The sequence below is a fragment of the Citrus sinensis genome, chromosome 3 (genome assembly GCF_022201045.2).
Source record: "Citrus sinensis cultivar Valencia sweet orange chromosome 3, DVS_A1.0, whole genome shotgun sequence".
Lineage (NCBI taxonomy): Eukaryota > Viridiplantae > Streptophyta > Magnoliopsida > Sapindales > Rutaceae > Citrus > Citrus sinensis.
Window position 1 is genome coordinate 15147785 of NC_068558.1, and position 17769 is coordinate 15165553.

The 17769-nt window shown below is 34.0% G+C and overlaps 1 protein-coding gene across 1 annotated transcript; it reads right to left on the reverse strand.

The window, feature by feature from the left end:
• Positions 1-5278: 5278 nt before the first annotated feature.
• On the reverse strand, positions 5279-9937 carry LOC102613747 (uncharacterized). The gene is made up of 4 exons (XM_052438679.1): positions 8649-9937; positions 8399-8548; positions 6675-6860; positions 5279-5794 (listed from the first exon to the last, which is right to left on the reverse strand). The coding sequence occupies exons 1-4, from the start codon at positions 9810-9812 to the stop codon at positions 5714-5716; spliced, it is 1581 nt and encodes a 526-aa protein (XP_052294639.1). The 5' UTR covers positions 9813-9937; the 3' UTR covers positions 5279-5713.
• Between the last annotated feature and the right edge of the window lie 7832 nt (positions 9938-17769).

Here is a 17769-nt window from a genome sequence, read left to right on the forward strand (position 1 = left end):
AAGGTGGAATGACTGGTTTTGGACCGTCGGATGCGTGAAGGGGGTGGGGGGGTAGCGACGTCATTTTGCGGTCAAAGATAAAATGGCGGTGAGGTGTTATTTAAAGGGGGAGTACGAACGAGTGGGACCCAGCGAATGTAGATTCCCAAAGATTTTCCACTGCGTGAAACGTGGACGGAGGTGATCGTTCTAGAGGGATAAGTATAACTGTTGTGTTGACAGTGACAGACTTACAGACGCGAATTTTTATATTTCCGTTAAAACAAAAAAAATTATTAATTTAAAAAAAACGCAATTATTGTTTTTTTTTCCCTTATTTTTAATCACGCGACGCTTGATATCACATGATATCATGCATCGATGCAAAGCATCAATGTTTCAATGAGTCGCTTATATTATATGATTTGCTACTCCAGTGCTTATTATTGTGTCTTTGATTCAAACAATGACGATGATACTGTGAATAGGGAAACAAATCATGGTGTGATCATCAACCCAAATGGCGAAATCATGGCCTTTGGCTTTGTGCGGAGTCATGATTTCAGTAACTCAGTGTTTCATAATTTTCTTTGTTTAATCGAATGATTTTTAAAATAGATTTGTCTAATTATCTGCCCAAATTCAAATTCTAAAAACATTTAAATAAAGAGTTAAAAATGGATTTGGGAAGTAATTGATTTTGTTTTCAGTTATAGATTAAGACATATGGATCTGGAATTACGATCAGTTTTTTTATTAAATATAATAAAAGACACAATCACACTGTGAGAGAGAGAGAGAGAGAGAGCCAATCACCAAAAATATGCTGTATAATTTAATAAGTTTTGCATGTGAAATTTTTGTTTATGATACCAAATTTATCAATAGGACAAGATTACAAACTGTTACAGAGTACAGAGCAGAGAGGATTCGCATTCCATTAAATGATAAATCCAAAGTAACAAATTCAATTAATGTTACAAGTAAAGGATTTGATTATCTAGTAAGTTGTTGGGAAAGACTAGAATAATTTTTTTAAAAAAAATTGTTCAGCTGGTAAGGGCATGTTTGGTTTTTTTTTTAATACTGTTATACAGGACTGTATGTACCATTAATGTTTACAAACAGATTTTATAATTGGGATCTTTTTCGTGGTATGTACTCCTTTGAAACGCAATTGGACCTTGGAAAAATTGACTAAGAAGAAGGACTAAGTTCATGTGCGGTAGGGTTATACAGGAAATCGATTAATGGTTTTGATCAAAATTAGTGAGATCATCCAAACAGTGGAAGGTAATTTATTATGAGCTATGATTTTGGGAGGCACCACTTTCGGGGGCATTGATATGCAATGATTAATGAGAGTTTAACATCAAAGCTCAACATCTGCATGCCATGTGAAAGAAATTTAGATTTATTGCAAATAGATGTAGATAATTAAAAATCTAGAATTAACAACTTAATTAATTTCTGAAAATATTGTTTACTGTTACTCGGGGGGACTGTTCACGGTTACTGTTTATAATTATTGTTCATTTGACATAAAAAATATTAATTTTCTAAAAACACAATAAATTGCAAAAATTAAATGACATGGAGATTTTTACGTTGTTTGGATTAATCAATTATACATCTATGAGGGCACGCCCAGATCAAAAGTAATTCACTAAGTTGAGATGTTACAACCTATAAATTTACCAAATTTAAGGCTTTCACTTACAGTTTATTACCATACAGTTTACTCAACTTTAGACTGAATATGCTTCTCTTAAATAATTGCTACCCTTCTTGATTCACGATCCTCAAAGGCACTTCACAAAATGATCAATAACAATTCTTTAATTCTTCAATGTCTAGTGATCCAAGATCTACATAGACTATTTACAAAGATGAAAAGAAGATAAGTAAATAAATCAATACGACATTATGTGCCAAATCCGAATTCTCTAGGGAGGAGGCCAAAATTTGCTTTTATACTTTATGCTCTGTGTTGTGTACCTGCGATTGTGAAATACCTCTCTTTATATGGGTACTAGAGTTTCACAAAAATAATAAGTCTTAAAAGACTTAAATTCTTTACAAATAAGAGTTTTTTTTACTCTTATAATTCTTATGAATCTGAATAGAAATAAATATGATCTTCTTGTCTTACAAGAAATATTTAGAGCATTTAATGAACCTCCTGTTTGAACCAACTTCTTGTTCTAAATAGATCTCATGCGCCAATTATGAAATCACACCATTAATTGACTTGCTAAATTACACATCTAATTAAATTAGAAAATAAATATTCCTAATAAATTAGAATCTCACTAAATTAGAGAATTAATAAATTAATCCCTATTACAAGATATGCAATAAATAAAATTTTAATTTAACTAAACTTGTCATAAGATGTCAGCTCTACAAATAATGGACTTAACAATCTGCCCCTTTAGCATTCTTGTGGCAAAAACAATCCAACATAAGTCTTCCATGAAACTTTGTGCTAAAACATGAATATGAAATACGCATAAACAACCATAAGGAACTAACCAAAATAATTGGCAATTAGCATATTAGTTCATTTAAATAAACCAAGGCAAGAATTAAAATAAAATGCTAATTTTATTGATCCATAAATAAAAAGGCAACATTAAGCAGAAAATCAAGAGCAATACAAAGATAAACTTCCCCTAAGAGCTAGAAATCCGAAAATTTAAAAATTTTTAAACAAAAATAAAAACTCCCCCTATAATTGAAAATACTACTCCCCTAATTCATTACATCAAGCAATTGAAGACTTCAAATGAACAATTCAATTACTCCCCATCTTTTGCCAAAAGATTGCAAAAGGGAAGAATTTGGAGCAACTACAAACATAAATTTTAGAGAAGAGTAATAAATAAATATAATCCAACACAAACAAGTCAGAAACATAAAGGAAAATACCAAAAACGAAATATCATGCATGATATTTTAAGAAACAGACACATAGTGCAGAGTAGAGAACTTCGAAATTCAACTGAGAACGAATGAAATATAATTAGAATGAGCTATACATACCTTTAGAAAGCTTATTGAATCAGCTTTTCACAGGATTTTACAGAACTGAATTTGGAGTTTTATAGACAAAATTATAACTAAAAGAACGCAACATACTCAATTGTGACGGATAAAAACCTGTCAGTGCACTTAAAAAATAAAAATTTGAGTTTTGCTGAAAAATATGTAACTTTTAAAATCTAAAAACATATCATCATGTAAGAACATGAGAATGCACATGCATCATGAAATGTTTATTTAAAAAAAAAATTACATTAATAACAAAATTGAACAAGAAAAAGAAAAATGTGTCTAGAAATTTTTCACAATAAGCATTAATCCATGAACCCGATCATAACTCTGGCTGTCCCTTATCTTTTGGTGCAGATATCCATCATTCATCGTTTCCTCTTTATCTTTCATCGCTTGCTCACCAACCCGATCATAATTCTTTTAAATTTAAATTCCAAACTGCTAGTCCCAGCATTGCCTTCAAAGGAGTAGCTGAAAGAGGGTGCTTCACGATGGCACCATGGTTGTGTCTAATGTTTCATTGATGGCCGTGATAGAACTAAGTCCTTATTTTTTCAAGTTAATTTAATTAATTAATGAGAATGGATATCTTAATTGCTTGGGCTTGTGTAGTATCTTAAAAGATTTGACATTTTTTTTTTTTCAGTTGATTCGTGTTTAATCGCCCAAACTCGCATTCCCTCTTCACGGTTGTCCACTTATTATCTTTAGTTGTGCAATTAACTTCCATCCGTTCGATTTCATTAGTCTAATCTGACGGATTATATCAGATAACAAGGCCCTTGTGCTTAACTACAAATTATTCTTTGGAACACAATAATACATCAATCATAGGTCACATCAGACTTAGATATAATTAAAAAGAATGACTATATTTGCTATAAGTTTCTTATAATCAAAAGATTTAATGTTCTACATAATTTGATAAGCACTGTCGATACCATATCCTTTGTTTCATAATACTATAGATACTTAATATTAGCCAACATAATAAAGTACCAGAGATCTTATAACTAAATTACTATAGTAATTTTTTTTTAGGTTAACCAACTAAACTACTCTGATCTAATTATAACCATAGGTTGTCGGAGAAGATACCCAAAGATGAGAGGCGATAATTAGATATAAATGTTTTAAGGATGATGAACAAGATGGTAATAACGATGAGACAAAGATTCATGGCGAAGTTGATCATGTCAACGTAAAGAATATGGCGAGATGAGTTGACGACGAAAAAGTTTACAAAATTATGTCATTATCGTTTTCCGATAGTTATCTCCGATTAATTCAAAAGAATTATACAAATATTTGTATATCAACACATATTTTATACAAATTATTGGAGCCGACGAATACAACAACTTAATAAATTAAGCTAGCATTACAATTTACAAATGGATTGATATGAATTGTGTCGTAAAAGATCTGTTTACATGCATATTTAATGAAATGCATGGTAAAAGTCAAAAGTGTCAAACCAAAAACGGAAGTCGAGACTATAAGATTGAAGGCAAGCTTCAATTAGGAAACAACTGATTCCTTTGGGAACAAATTGGTGAAAAAAGAACGAATCATTCAGTTTGTTTGCATTACGACAGTTTATTAGATTTATAAGATAAATATGATTTAAAAAAAAAAACTATAAATTTATTTTATTTGACTACTGAACTATTGTCATTTCCAAATTAGAACTTGAAAATAAAAACCAAAATATTACCAGAAAATGAGTTCTCCATATATGTATATAGATTCAAAACCTAATTCTATTTATTTCTGAGGAAAAGAAAATCATTTTTCTTCCACAACCAAAATAATCAGAACCCGAAATAAAAATCACTCAAGAACCTTTCCTGTTCAATCTGTCTATTGTTTATTCATGCACACATCAACCATTGGAACAATCCATAACTTCTGAATACTTCAAAAATTAACATTTTCGGTGCAAAACTAAAATAATAAGAGAAATGAAAATGAAAGGTTCGTTTTTAAATACCTTTATCAGGAAGAATGCTGAATTATCAAAAACCGAAGAGATAGGAGCTGCAGAAAAAAGATCCTAATACCATATCAACTAAAATTGTTTCTCTCCTGGAAATTGGATTCACCCGGAATACACATACCCCTTAATTTTCTCTTTATTATATACAATCAACCAATGGTTTGTTTCAAAAGAAAATATAAAGAAAGAGTAGTCTCAACAGTAAAGAGGCAAAATAAGTAGCATCCTGCTGTTAAAATCTGCTGTCATAAAAACCACATGCATGCAACTAGTGCTTGTATTTCCTTTCCTCACAAACACTGTTAAGTCGCAAACACCAAGAGACAGTAAAAGCACTCACCTTCAAAAGGAATTAGGTATGACCTACTGCACATGAAGAGCTTAAAGCCATACCAATGTTGTTATAACTTCAACCTGATATTTCTCGCTACAAAACTAAATATAGCCTCTAATATACAAATGGTAAACAAAGCAATATAACACTTGAATGAGATTATTGAAAGTGCTCAGTAAGCACATTAAATCACAAGCCAAAAAAAAAAAAGAATTTGCAAATTTCTGATCATTTCTCCAATGAAAATGAACGATCTCATCTTTCAAATACCAGATGGTTTCACAATATAACCTTGGGGAAGATGTTGAATTGGTTGTTCATTGTAATACAACAGGTGTTCTGTTCTACTTATAATGCTGAGAAACCTCCCACGCGAGCTTATCCATGAACTGACATTTCTTGTCAAATCCCCAACCAGGGTTGCTCTGCAATGAAAATTTGTTAGATATGATAACCTTTTGGGCAAGGCATCTCAAATTAAGACGTGTGAAAGAATAACAAGGTTTGCGGTCAGTACATGCAATCTTTCACAAATATTATCGTGACAATCATTTTTAAACAGATTAAATGCATGTAATATATGGGCATCTCCTTTTGATAGGCATCTATTTCACCTACAAATGTTGTAAAAAGATAAAAAATCTTCAAAACTGCATAATGCCAAAGATAAGAGCAGTCTAACAAAGGGTTCAAAAACACATTAAGAGCTTCAATGTTGTGGGAAAAAAAGGGGGATAAAAAGAAATGATTGGATTAACTTCTACACAATGCACACCCAATACGTTTGCAGCCACCCAAATGTTGTCATTGCGGCACCACAACATGTGAAACCATCTCCCCGCATATGAAGATACAATCTCAATTCAATTATCCTTAAATTCAGTTTCGTCATATACCCATTCATCAAACTTTAATGGTAAATGAACAGCAGATATCATCAACCATGATGGTGTTTGTCTCATCCAATTCACCAGAATTGCATTTATCTTTGCATGCCAGGAACAACATGTTACTGGATCCACCCGGAATTGCTTATTTATCTTCACGTACACATTCAACCCATGTTTTCTCTATCACTCATACAAGTGAGCCAGAACACAAAACCAAATAAAAAGTACCTTATTGGACCTTTACAGAATGACAATTTTGAAACAGCCTCTAATTGTTCTGGCTGCCTCACAACCCATTACCTTTGGAGAATGTATTATGTAGACCACAGTGATAAATGAAATACACCAATGAACAAAACATTCCCATATCAAATTAACTTCAAATCTTAATAAAACCACCAAGGAAAAGACTAACCTGAAGAGAAAGCACTGCACGATTAGCAAACCGCTTAATAGAAGCTGGTGCACTCTCAGGAATAGTTTTTGCGACTCTTTCCAACTCCTCTCCTTGTTGCTTTGCAGTCACCCTATCCGGTCCACTATAGTGATCGACAATCTCTTTCAATAACGGCACTCTCTCCATTACTTCATTGACAGCTTCCTGAAAAAGGAAAGGGAAAAAAAAAAGAAAGAAAGAAAGAAAGAAAGAAAGGTCAAAAATACAGTAAACAAAGTGAAAAATTGCACTACTCATTGTTAACCAAACATTTATTTTAGATAAAAGCACTAAATCATCATTTCTTAAATGTACAAATACAACTCCTTGTAGATCAATATACACACTTTTATTCTAGTCCATAATAATTGTTACAGTTACTCAAGTCTTTTTTTTATATTAATGTCGTGAAAGCTTATTTGGGATGTGACTAAACATTAAAAAGGCCTGCAAGGATGTGGAAAATTTTGGCTTCACAATAGCAAGGACAACAATTCCATAAAGTAGAAAACACGTGAATATGCATATATGGTACATATCATGCAAACACTCATCACAAAAGCAAACTAAGACAATATTGAAATTTGATCAATGTGGATTATTCCTCTACTAACTTCACTTATAGACAATAAATAATTGTATGCATGCAGATATTCATGAATTTTAGGGTGCCAATACAACAATCGTACTTTTCTAGGATGTCCTGGTGTCTCACTTCTTTTTTTTTCCCCCCCATACTAAGGAACTGGAAATTGTATAATTTAATGCATAAAGTGTTACATCTGTATTGCAGGGCAGTTCAAACTATATCCAAAAAAACCAAAAGGTGAATAAAAAAAGTACGGAAAATTACAAGCCATTCAATTTAGTTACATTGTGGTTCAAAAAGTTTTAACAATGCTATAACAGCTTTACTCTCCTTATTAAAGTTGCAAAATATCAACAAATTTTTTTTTATATGTTTGCACCATGCAAAAGCAGATCAAAAACTCCATAATCAAACACAGTTCACCAAGAAACTTGTGAAGAACTAATTTAATTTTCCCCATTCCCTCCTATGGGATACACATCTTGCTTGATCTCCAAAACATAGAAGTTTGGATCATGCAAAAGGGGAAAAATATTGATATGGTCAAGGCACTGAAATTTGATGATGCTAACGTTGCAAAAATTTGCATCAAGCAAATACAAAAGATGCAGGTCACTTAGATAGCTTAAGAAAGCAAAACAGTTAACCTATCCTTAGAATCTTTGACGATAAAACTACACACTCCTAGGAATAAATGATGTCATCAAAGATGAAGCCTCTCAAATCCAGGAAACTAGAGACTTCAACTTCATGAGAAGTTAATAAAGATTTTCACACGGTAGCACTACTTGCATATCCAGCTTGGACAACGGCCTCCTTAGAGAGCAATGAAGGACATTAAACTTGTAAAATACAATCTCCTTGAAGATCATAATCATTGTTCAATCACTTGAAACACTACTCAACATGTGATTAATGTAAATCAATCAATAAGAAATAAAGGAGAAGTCAAAGCACGAAGACTGACAAGAACCTTCACAACAACTAAACAGAAGATGTTCAGAACTTATGCACCAATAGTTCAACACTAATATAATCTCCACCAAATTTTGCTTACAACTATTTTCAATTTGTTTAAAATCATTAAAAAAAGGAAGATGAAGAAAGAATTTACATCCCACTCTTTTTGACTTTGAATTCCCTCATAAGCCATCAAGAACGGTTTCATCTTCTCAAGTGCATCCCGTAGAGGAATAGGTGGTTTCTCATCTATATCTGGGTTTGTACCAAACTCCTCCATCAAATACTCTGGCTCAAACTCAATCTGCATTTGATAAGGCCATTATTAATGACCAAACATCTATACACCAAGTTAAATTTAACAAGTTCTGATTCAAAAACAAAAACAATATCATTATGCTAACCATGCAATTAGTGTGCAAGGCATCGATATAAGCATCCTCCATCGGAGAAGGAAGTACTCTACCACTCATCTCCTCAAAACCTTCAACTAACATATTCATTTTCTCAGCTCCTACTTTTTCAGCCAATTTCTCCCCATCGGCATTGTCTCCCAAGTACAAACCACCGAATCTTCCATCCTCATCATCCTCCATTTCCTGTCTCCGCATTCTCCCTCTTCCCTGCCCTCTCCCTCTCCCCCTCCCTCTTCCCCTCCCCATCCCTCTCCCCCTCCCAGGCCCACCTGCACTAATCCCTTCACCTTCTCCTTCTTCACCCCGCGATAAAATCTTCATCGCCATTTTTACAGCATCCTCTTTACTCAGCTTGGGCTGAGCCGACCCAGTTTCTGCCGCTGGAGCTTTTTCAGGTCGGGGCTGAGGTTGGAGTCGGGCCCGGATATGGCGGTTTTCTTCCTGCGGGGGAGGCCCCGGTTGTTGTCGTTGATGCTGTTGTTGTTGTTGTTGTTGTGTTACTACTGTCTTTCCACGCCCGGCACCAGGTAAGGTGGAGATGATACTTGATGGGAGATTGGGCTCACTCGGCTGAGTGGAATCGGTGGCTGACTCGTTCGGAGTAAATGTTCGGGGTTTTGCAGGTTGAGCGTCAGGCCGAGGTGACTCATTAGGATCTGAAGCGAAGGAAACTCGGCCGCGACCAGCACCGGACTTAACGGCGGTAAGGAAGGACGAGAAAGACGAGATGGACGGAGATGGGGCAGCGGAAGGTTGGCCGCGGCCGTGACCGCTTCCACTCGGAGGAGCCTGTGGCTGTGGGGGCGAGTCGGGCTTTGATTCAGATGCGGGCTGACCTGGCGCTTTCGACGGAGTGAAGCGGTCGGACGATGAGGAGCCAGTGGGGACTCCGTGGCCACGGCCCTGCCCGCTTCCACTCGACGGCGGCTGTCGCTGTGCCGACGACTCGGGTTTTGATTCTGCTGCGGGCTGACCTGGGGGTTTCGCCGGAGCGAAGCGGTCGAACGGCGACGAGCCGGTGGGGACTCCTCGGCCGCGGCCCCGGCCCGAACCGGACGAGCCAGAGCAGAAGGAAAAAGTGGTCTGATTGGTTACATTTGGGATGATGAAATTATTAGGATTACTGATTCGTCTACCTATCACTCCTCTCATTTCGATTTCAATTCACTGATTTTTTAAAGGGGGTTTCTGCTAATAATATCAAAAGAGTAACTGTGATTCTAGTAGGGTTTTGATTTCATCGTTGTGTTCAAGGAGCAAAAAAAAAAAAAAAAAAAAAAAAGGGTGATACGACGCCGTTTCAATTTGAAATCATCTGTTAAAGCGAAATGGAAATATTAAAAGCACAACCAAATGTAATAATTAATATTCGGGAAAAAATTGTACTATATTTCACTATAATGTATTTTTAATGCATGTATATCATATTATGTTTTATGATTTTAGTAGTATATTAAAATAATATTGCATAGTATTATATTAATTTTTAATTATACTATTTTTGATACTACACTAAACTGCATTATTTTTATTGGTGACTAATTTAAATTATATATTTAAAAAATGATATTTATTAGTATTTAGAAAAATACTATTAGAACTTTTCCATTAACGTTTTTAGTATAAATGTTAAAAAATATCATTATTTTTCATAAAACATATGTAAAACTAATAAATTCTAAAATTTTCGACAGCATAACATTTATTTTTTAATATTTCTCAAATATTAAATTCGTGAAATAAAGATTAAAACAGATAATTCAATTGAATAACCTCTAAAAAATATCACAACATAAATAAATAGTTGAAATAAATAAAGTTCGTTTAAAAGTAATCTTAAGATGATAGTATAAAAGTTTAGACATAGCACAACATAATCACAAAATAATAAAGCGATAAAATAATTACAATATAATCACCAAGAATGTGGGTGTGTTAAATAATTTAAGTACACAAATCAACATGCTAAAATGCTACTTCAAAATATCATTGTTAGGAAATGCATACTCCCAAATCAAATTCCACCTCTCCTCTTGTGCTCACGCATCCTAACATATGTCAACTTTTGGTAAATATCATTTTATAATATTTTAAAAGCCTTTACATTTGAAGGTTTTTCTACCATTAAATTTAAGGTCATAAACTCATCATCCACATAAAAGTCTCATCGAAGAAAGCTTTTCAATAATATAATCATGATTTTCACCACTTCCAAAAATATTTTGAATAACAATATGTTCATTTGATTTAGACCTCTTCCTTTATGATGATTATGAACATAGTGGGTGGCAGACATTGGGGAACTTTTATCATCAAACTATTGTCATAATCATGAATATCTTCTTGTAGTGCTGCATTAGTCATATCAATTACAATTTCTGTCAACCTTCCAGTTCCATGGTCTTTTCTAAATAAATTTTTGATAGCCTCTTGTAATGTGGAAATGACTTGTCCCTCCAATTGTTGTATCTTTTAGTTTGATTATGTAATTTGATTGAATTAATTTTTTTTTGAAATAAGTGATACCTCTAAAAACTCTTATTCCAATCGGCTTATTTAATGCATCACAAAGTATTCTTGGATTGGAGGCAGAGCCTTCATATCCAGACATCATGAAGATGAATTTTATATCTCGTAAACAAACCCCTAAAACATTTTTAGCAATCTTAGCCTTTCTTATATGTTATCTTGGCTCATCAATCTTAACCTTTCTTACACGAACTCTAATGTAAGTTACATTCTATGCCTCCAAACAAAATATACATATATTAAACAAATGTAAATTTTATTGGCATCCGAATATAACTAACTATAATAAAATATAAATAATTCATAATATGCCTTGAACCACTACCATCTTTTATTAGTGCAATTCTCACTACAATAAAACTAAGATATAGTAGCATGTAGAAAATGCTACTAAAAGTAAACCATAGCACTTTAAATTTAGTAAATCTAAGCGAGAGTTTTAATTTTTGGAAAATGATGTTTGCCCCGGGTCAAACCTCGAAAAATACAAAACGGCGTCGTTTTGTTTTTAATTTTTTTTCTTTTTTGCTTTTCCAAAACGCTGCCGTTTTTGACAATTTCGTTTTTGCTTCTCCAACAGAAACCGTAATTCTCTTCCTCTTCGTATCTTCGTTTCACCTGAGACAGATAGAAGAATTCGTTAGTTTCCTTACCGAAGAATTCGTTTCGCCTGGGATTCCTTACCGAAAAAATCGTTAACGCTGGTAGTCGACTCACAGCCACGGTCATCGTCGTTACCTTCCTTTCCTGACCAAGGTCCAGCCATTCGGGATCCACCACGACCGACTCACAACCACGGTCACCGTCAACGCTGGTAACTGAAACTTGTTCAGGAAATTAAACTCACGAAGCGTCAAAGCTCACAGCCTGAGGTAATGCTTCGTTTTTGCCTCTTTAGGTTATGGCAAAATGGGGATGATTTGGTTGATCTAGGTTAATATTATTGGCTGAATTTGGATAGCTATTGTTGTTCCCGTTTTATTTAAATGTGTTAAATTGCAATTTATTTCCCTTTCACACTTGATTTGGGTACAATTTTGAATTTGGTAATGTTGAGGTTGAGGATGAATGATGACGAGAGATTTCTGATTTTTGAGGTTGAAGAAATGAGAGATTTTTGATTTGTGAGGTTGAAGAAATGAGAAATTTCTTAGCTATTGCAGCTGTTCTCTGTTCTTTTTTGAATTAATGTAAGGTGTATTTCTTAGCTATTGCAGCTGCGCTCTGTTCTCTGTTATTTTTGGGCTTATGCAGCTGCTCTCTGTTTGTTATTTCTGGGCATGAGAGATGTTGATGCAACTACTTTTACTAATTTTCCAATATGTAAATAGTTACTTGCACGACTAATTGTGCATCAGCACTTGAAGAAAATAACAAAAATGTACTCTTCTGGTGCTAAATGTTTGTCCAATATATACTCTCAATGCTTTATGATGATTTGAATGCTATCAATTGTATAGGCAGCATTTTTGTGCAACCATATTGTCTGTATCTACTGGTAACCAGCCCCAATGTTTTTGTATGTAGTTTCATATATTGGAATCTAATTGATTTATCTAAAGTCCGTCATTACCTTTTCCGTGATGGAATCTTTCATGCATTGGCATTATTTCTGGTTCATTGATTACTTTAGGAAAGTCTTTGTAACAAGTCCTTGTAACAAAATTAGACACACACACAGAGAGACGCATACACACACAGAGACACACACACACACACACACACATACAGACACACGGACACACACACACACACACACAGAGAACCACACACACACACACAGAATTTGACACACATTGTTCTGGTTTTCTTTTCATTATTAATTATAATTGTATCCCTTTTTCGGCAGTTTCTTTCTAACGGTCTATGGCTTCACAAACAATGTCATCCAACACAAGCGAGAATTGAATGTGTAATGGATGCGGTGATCAGATGGAGCTGTTAATATCACACACAACAAAAAATCCAAATATCAAATTTTGGATTTGTAGAGGATGTACCAATTTTCAATGGGCAGAAGATCGTAAATCTAGTGAAGAGAAGATAAACTTGTTAGTGGATGAGGTTAGGAAGTTGGCCTTGGAGATTGAGTGTTTGTCCGTAAAATTTCAATTATTGTATAAAGAACTTGAGCATATGCGAGATCGTGAAGTGCAAAGGCAATTGTTGGACGACGAACTTCGAAAGAGAGAGGCACGACAATATGATTTTATTAAATTAATCATGATTGTTGTATTATGTTTTCTATTTAAGTATTGTTTTTAAGTTGTTTCTATTTGTACTATGTTACTGGAAAAAACTTCTATTGTAGAATTTGACCATGATATGTAATAATATTTTCATGTTAAATATAAGTTTTCGGTTGTTTGAATTAATTCAAGTATTCTAAATTTGGAATTTGACCCCAATAATACTTCTCAAAATTATACTATGGCCCAACTCATTCTAATATGTTCCAAATAGATCCATTTTCAGAATTTTGAAAAATACTTACAAAGTCTAAAATTTAAAAAATGTCGAAATACACATACACCAAGTAAATACATAAAACATAAGCTAACTTCAATTAACTTCGATTATGTGCTTGGTTCATTAGTTGAAAACTCCCCTCGATTGGCCTCCTTGAAATTTTATTGCGGAAAATATTGCAAGTTTCCATGATGGACTCCGCCATAATTCATCCAAGATTGATAGTAAGGGGGGTAAAATGCATGTTGTAAGGGTGCTTGCTGTGCTAGCTGTTATACAACCAAAAAAAAAATTATATACAAATGATCAAACATATGACAATGAATGGAAATAATAAATTAAAAAAAATATTACCATAGCCATATGGCTCTCTTGTGTTGGGATTATAGTAGCCACTTGCGAAGAAAAATCATGTATCTCCAAGTTCTACAAACGCGGTTAACACACATTTAAAGTATATATTTTAAATTAATATAAAATGAATGTATTAAAGTAATTACCTCTACAGTTGTGCTGGATCCTGCATTATTCGACTTCTGTTTTGGCCTCTTAAATTGCTTTTGCTTTCTTTGACTAAGCGAACGACCTTTACGCCGAGTTACTACTGGATCCTGTATGTTTTCGCTACAACTTCCTGATCCACCATAAATGGTTGTATCGCCACCGTCACTTAGAACATTCAGAGATACATCCTTCATTGCTTTCTCGATCCAACCCATCATATTTTTATGGCTTTCTTCATTTTTTGAAGCTACCTTAGCAACATTATAAAAAGCAGTGCACTCTTCTTTATATCGGTGATGTTCAATGCTTGAACTTCGTGCATCATAACTTGACTTTGACTTTACTGTAGAATCTCCGCACATCTTTCCTCCATCATCGTAGGATATATTTTTCAGGCAGTAATTGTATACGGTTACGTGACAACACTGTGATAGCGTGTTTGCAAAGAATGCCCTTATATTCAAACATTGAACACACACAACGAATTTCACCTTCATCTTTTTCAAAAATGACTTTAAAAGTCTTTTCTCTACTCTGTTCATTATTTTCAATAGCTTCAAATTCTGACCCCCCACAACTGAAAGCCTCACAATATATCTTATTCATCAGCTCCTGTTGAAATTCCTGAAACTTGGAAATAGTGTACACTTCTTTAACTTGTTTTTCCATTGCAAAACTGGTACGACATGGCAACCGTTGGCTAAAACTCCATGCATCTGCTTGCCATTCTTTCTCAATTTTACTTTCCATTGCTTTCTCATATTTCTCTACAAATTGCTTCAAAGTTGTTTTCGAGTTAACATACCTATCAAAGAGCACATTCATACTCTCACTACGCTGAGTGGTTGACATTCCAGCTCAAAAAGTAGTTTTCACGAAACATGGAACCCAACGATTTCTTTCCTCATATACTCCACTTAGCCACTGATTATTACTAAGATCATATTTATCTAACATGTCATGCCAAGCTTCCTCGAATTCAACAGGAGTATGTAAATCATAAACAACAGAAAGCAATGAAACTCTAATGGCATGATATTCTACATACCTTCCAAACTTCTCAGACACCTTTTTCAATATATGCCACAAACACCATCGATGCCTAGTGTCTGGAAAAACAATTTAAATTGCGTTTTTCATCGCTTTATCTTGATCTGTAATGATTCCAAGGGGAGGACACCCAGACATACATGATAGCCATGTGTCAAATAACCATGTAAATGTTTCCATGTCCTCATGCGAAATCAACCCACATCCTAACAAAATTGATTGACCATGATGATTAACTCCTACAAAAGGAGCAAATGGCATGTCATACTTGTTTGTTAGGTATGTGGTATCAAATGTGACAACATCCCCAAAGTCCTTATAGGCTGCCCTGCTCCTTGGATCTGCCCAAAAAATATTTTTTAACCGACCCTCCTCATCTAGGTCAATACTGAAGTAAAACCCATCATTTTCTGTTTGCATTTTCTGAAAATACCTTTGAATTGCAATAGCATCCCCTTCTTCGAGTCTTAATCGCCTCACCTTGTCAACATGATTTCTAGCATCTCTTTCTAAAAATGACACATTTTCAAAGCCACCAGCCTCGACAACAATCAACTTAAAACTTTAAGCCATTTTAATTCCAGCTTCTTCATTTATTTCAAGCTACTTTTTAACAAAAGGACTAATGGAACGATTGCATCGATAATACCTACTCTTGCTCGAACTCACGGCATGGTTGTGTTCAAGGATTAAATTTCCAATTACCCATTTTCCACTAACAATATCCAAACGTCCTCCAATTTTAGCATTGCATCCAATTTTTTAGTTTGGTTGAAGCCGCAAAACATTAGTGGCTTTGGCTTTTGACTTGCCGTTTCTCCTACAAGTAAATGTCACATATCTCAAACTCCTTTCATCCCCTTTTCTACAAGATCTCCGCATCACTGGAAACCCCTCTTGTAGGCCATAAGTTTTATAATATTCAAACATTTCATCAAGACTATCAAACGACATCCCAACCGTAGGTTCAACAACATTTTCGACCACCAATTCCTCATTGTTTTCTTGCAAATCAGCCCCCTGTAAATCCTGTAATTCCCCAACTTTATCAACCTCCTCCACTTGTTCGAAATTATCCATTAACTGCTGCAAATTAAAATAATTCAATATCTTATTAGTTATTTATCGCAAATTCATTAAATTTAGACACAAAATTTAAAAAACAAAATGAAACAACTCACCATTCAAAATAAAACATAGAAACAAATACTCAGCAGATGGTAAGGTGGTTAAGTTGAATAATTCAAATCCAATAGACGGTAATTAACAAGAGTATTAGTAATAGAAACTTCTCCATATTCATGACTCCGTCAACTCAAGGCTGTATACAATATATCTTATTGATTTCTTGAGGATGACAATGAAAATTAAGGTTTGAAATATAATGAAAATAATTTGTCAAATTGTACAGGTCAAATGATATAGCTTTTGCAGTATAAGATTCGGATATACAAACAAATGCCTAGCTCATTAATCAACATTCAAAATGCAATATAGAAACAAATTCTCAGCTTAATACCCATTATATTAACGTAATTGTCAAATAACGACAATATCACCCAAAACAAAGTTTCATACAAACATGAGAACGGAAATGAGACAAATCAAGAATATGAGAACTGAAGAAATAAATTCAATGTTACAATGTTATAATGTTGTAAAAACGCAGGGAAAAATTTAAAATAAAATTAAAAACAAAATGCTACAAAGAAGACAGTACCCAGAAAAAAAGAAATTCAAGCTTCGAAAATTCAAGCTTTCAGGCACATGTTGATCTTGTTCTGCCGAAACTTCGCAGCTGCTGTTGGTCTTGTTCCGTCGAAACTCAGCTTTCAAGGACAAATTTCACAGCCGAAACTCAGCTGCTGTTGGTATTGTTCTTCACTAAATGGGTGGGTTCTTTGTTAATCACTTTCTTCAGTTCAACTTAAGACGAAGATGATGGAGCTTTAATTAGTAGATCTCGTTCTGCTGTCGACTCAAGGGCTGTGGATCTCGGTCGAGGATGGCAGAAACGAAAAAGAAAAAAAAAAGAAAACGATGCAAATAAGAAAACAGAGAAGCAAAAAAAATTAAAAACAAAACGACGACGTTTTGTATTTTTTGGGGTTTGACCCGAGGCAAACATCAGCACTCATTTAGTAAATCTATTGGTTGTAACATCTCAACTTAATGAATTACTTTTCATCTGAGTGTGGCCTCGTGGATGTAGTATTGACTAATCTGAACCACGTAAAAATTTTCGTGTCCTTTAATTTTTGCAATTCTATTATGTTTTGAAAATTTAATATTTTTTATGCGGATAAACAGTAATCGTGAATAGTAACTATAAACAGTATCAGTTAACAGTTCCGTAAATAGTAACTGTGAATAATATTTTTAGAGAATTAATTTAGTTTTCTAATTTCGTGCTTAATATAATCAGGTTAATTATACAAGATATTTTCTTAAGCTTCTCTCTGTTAAGTAATATAATTAATTAATTTGATTAATTAATTAGCTCTAGGATTTTAAAATTGCATACATCTATTTTAATAGATCTAAATTCTTTTCAAAA

What these genes read in the sequence shown, in the direction of transcription:
- LOC102613747 (XM_052438679.1), bottom strand. Translation starts at nt 9,812, where the DNA reads ATGAGAGGAGTGATAGGTAGACGAATCAGTAATCCTAATAATTTCATC. An exon ending in CCTTGCACACTAATTGCATG is followed by an intron (nt 8,549 to 8,648) that starts GTTAGCATAATG and finishes TATCAAATGCAG; the next exon opens with ATTGAGTTTGAGCCAGAGTA. An exon ending in GTGCAGTGCTTTCTCTTCAG is followed by an intron (nt 5,795 to 6,674) that starts GTTAGTCTTTTC and finishes TTTTCATTGCAG; the next exon opens with AGCAACCCTGGTTGGGGATT.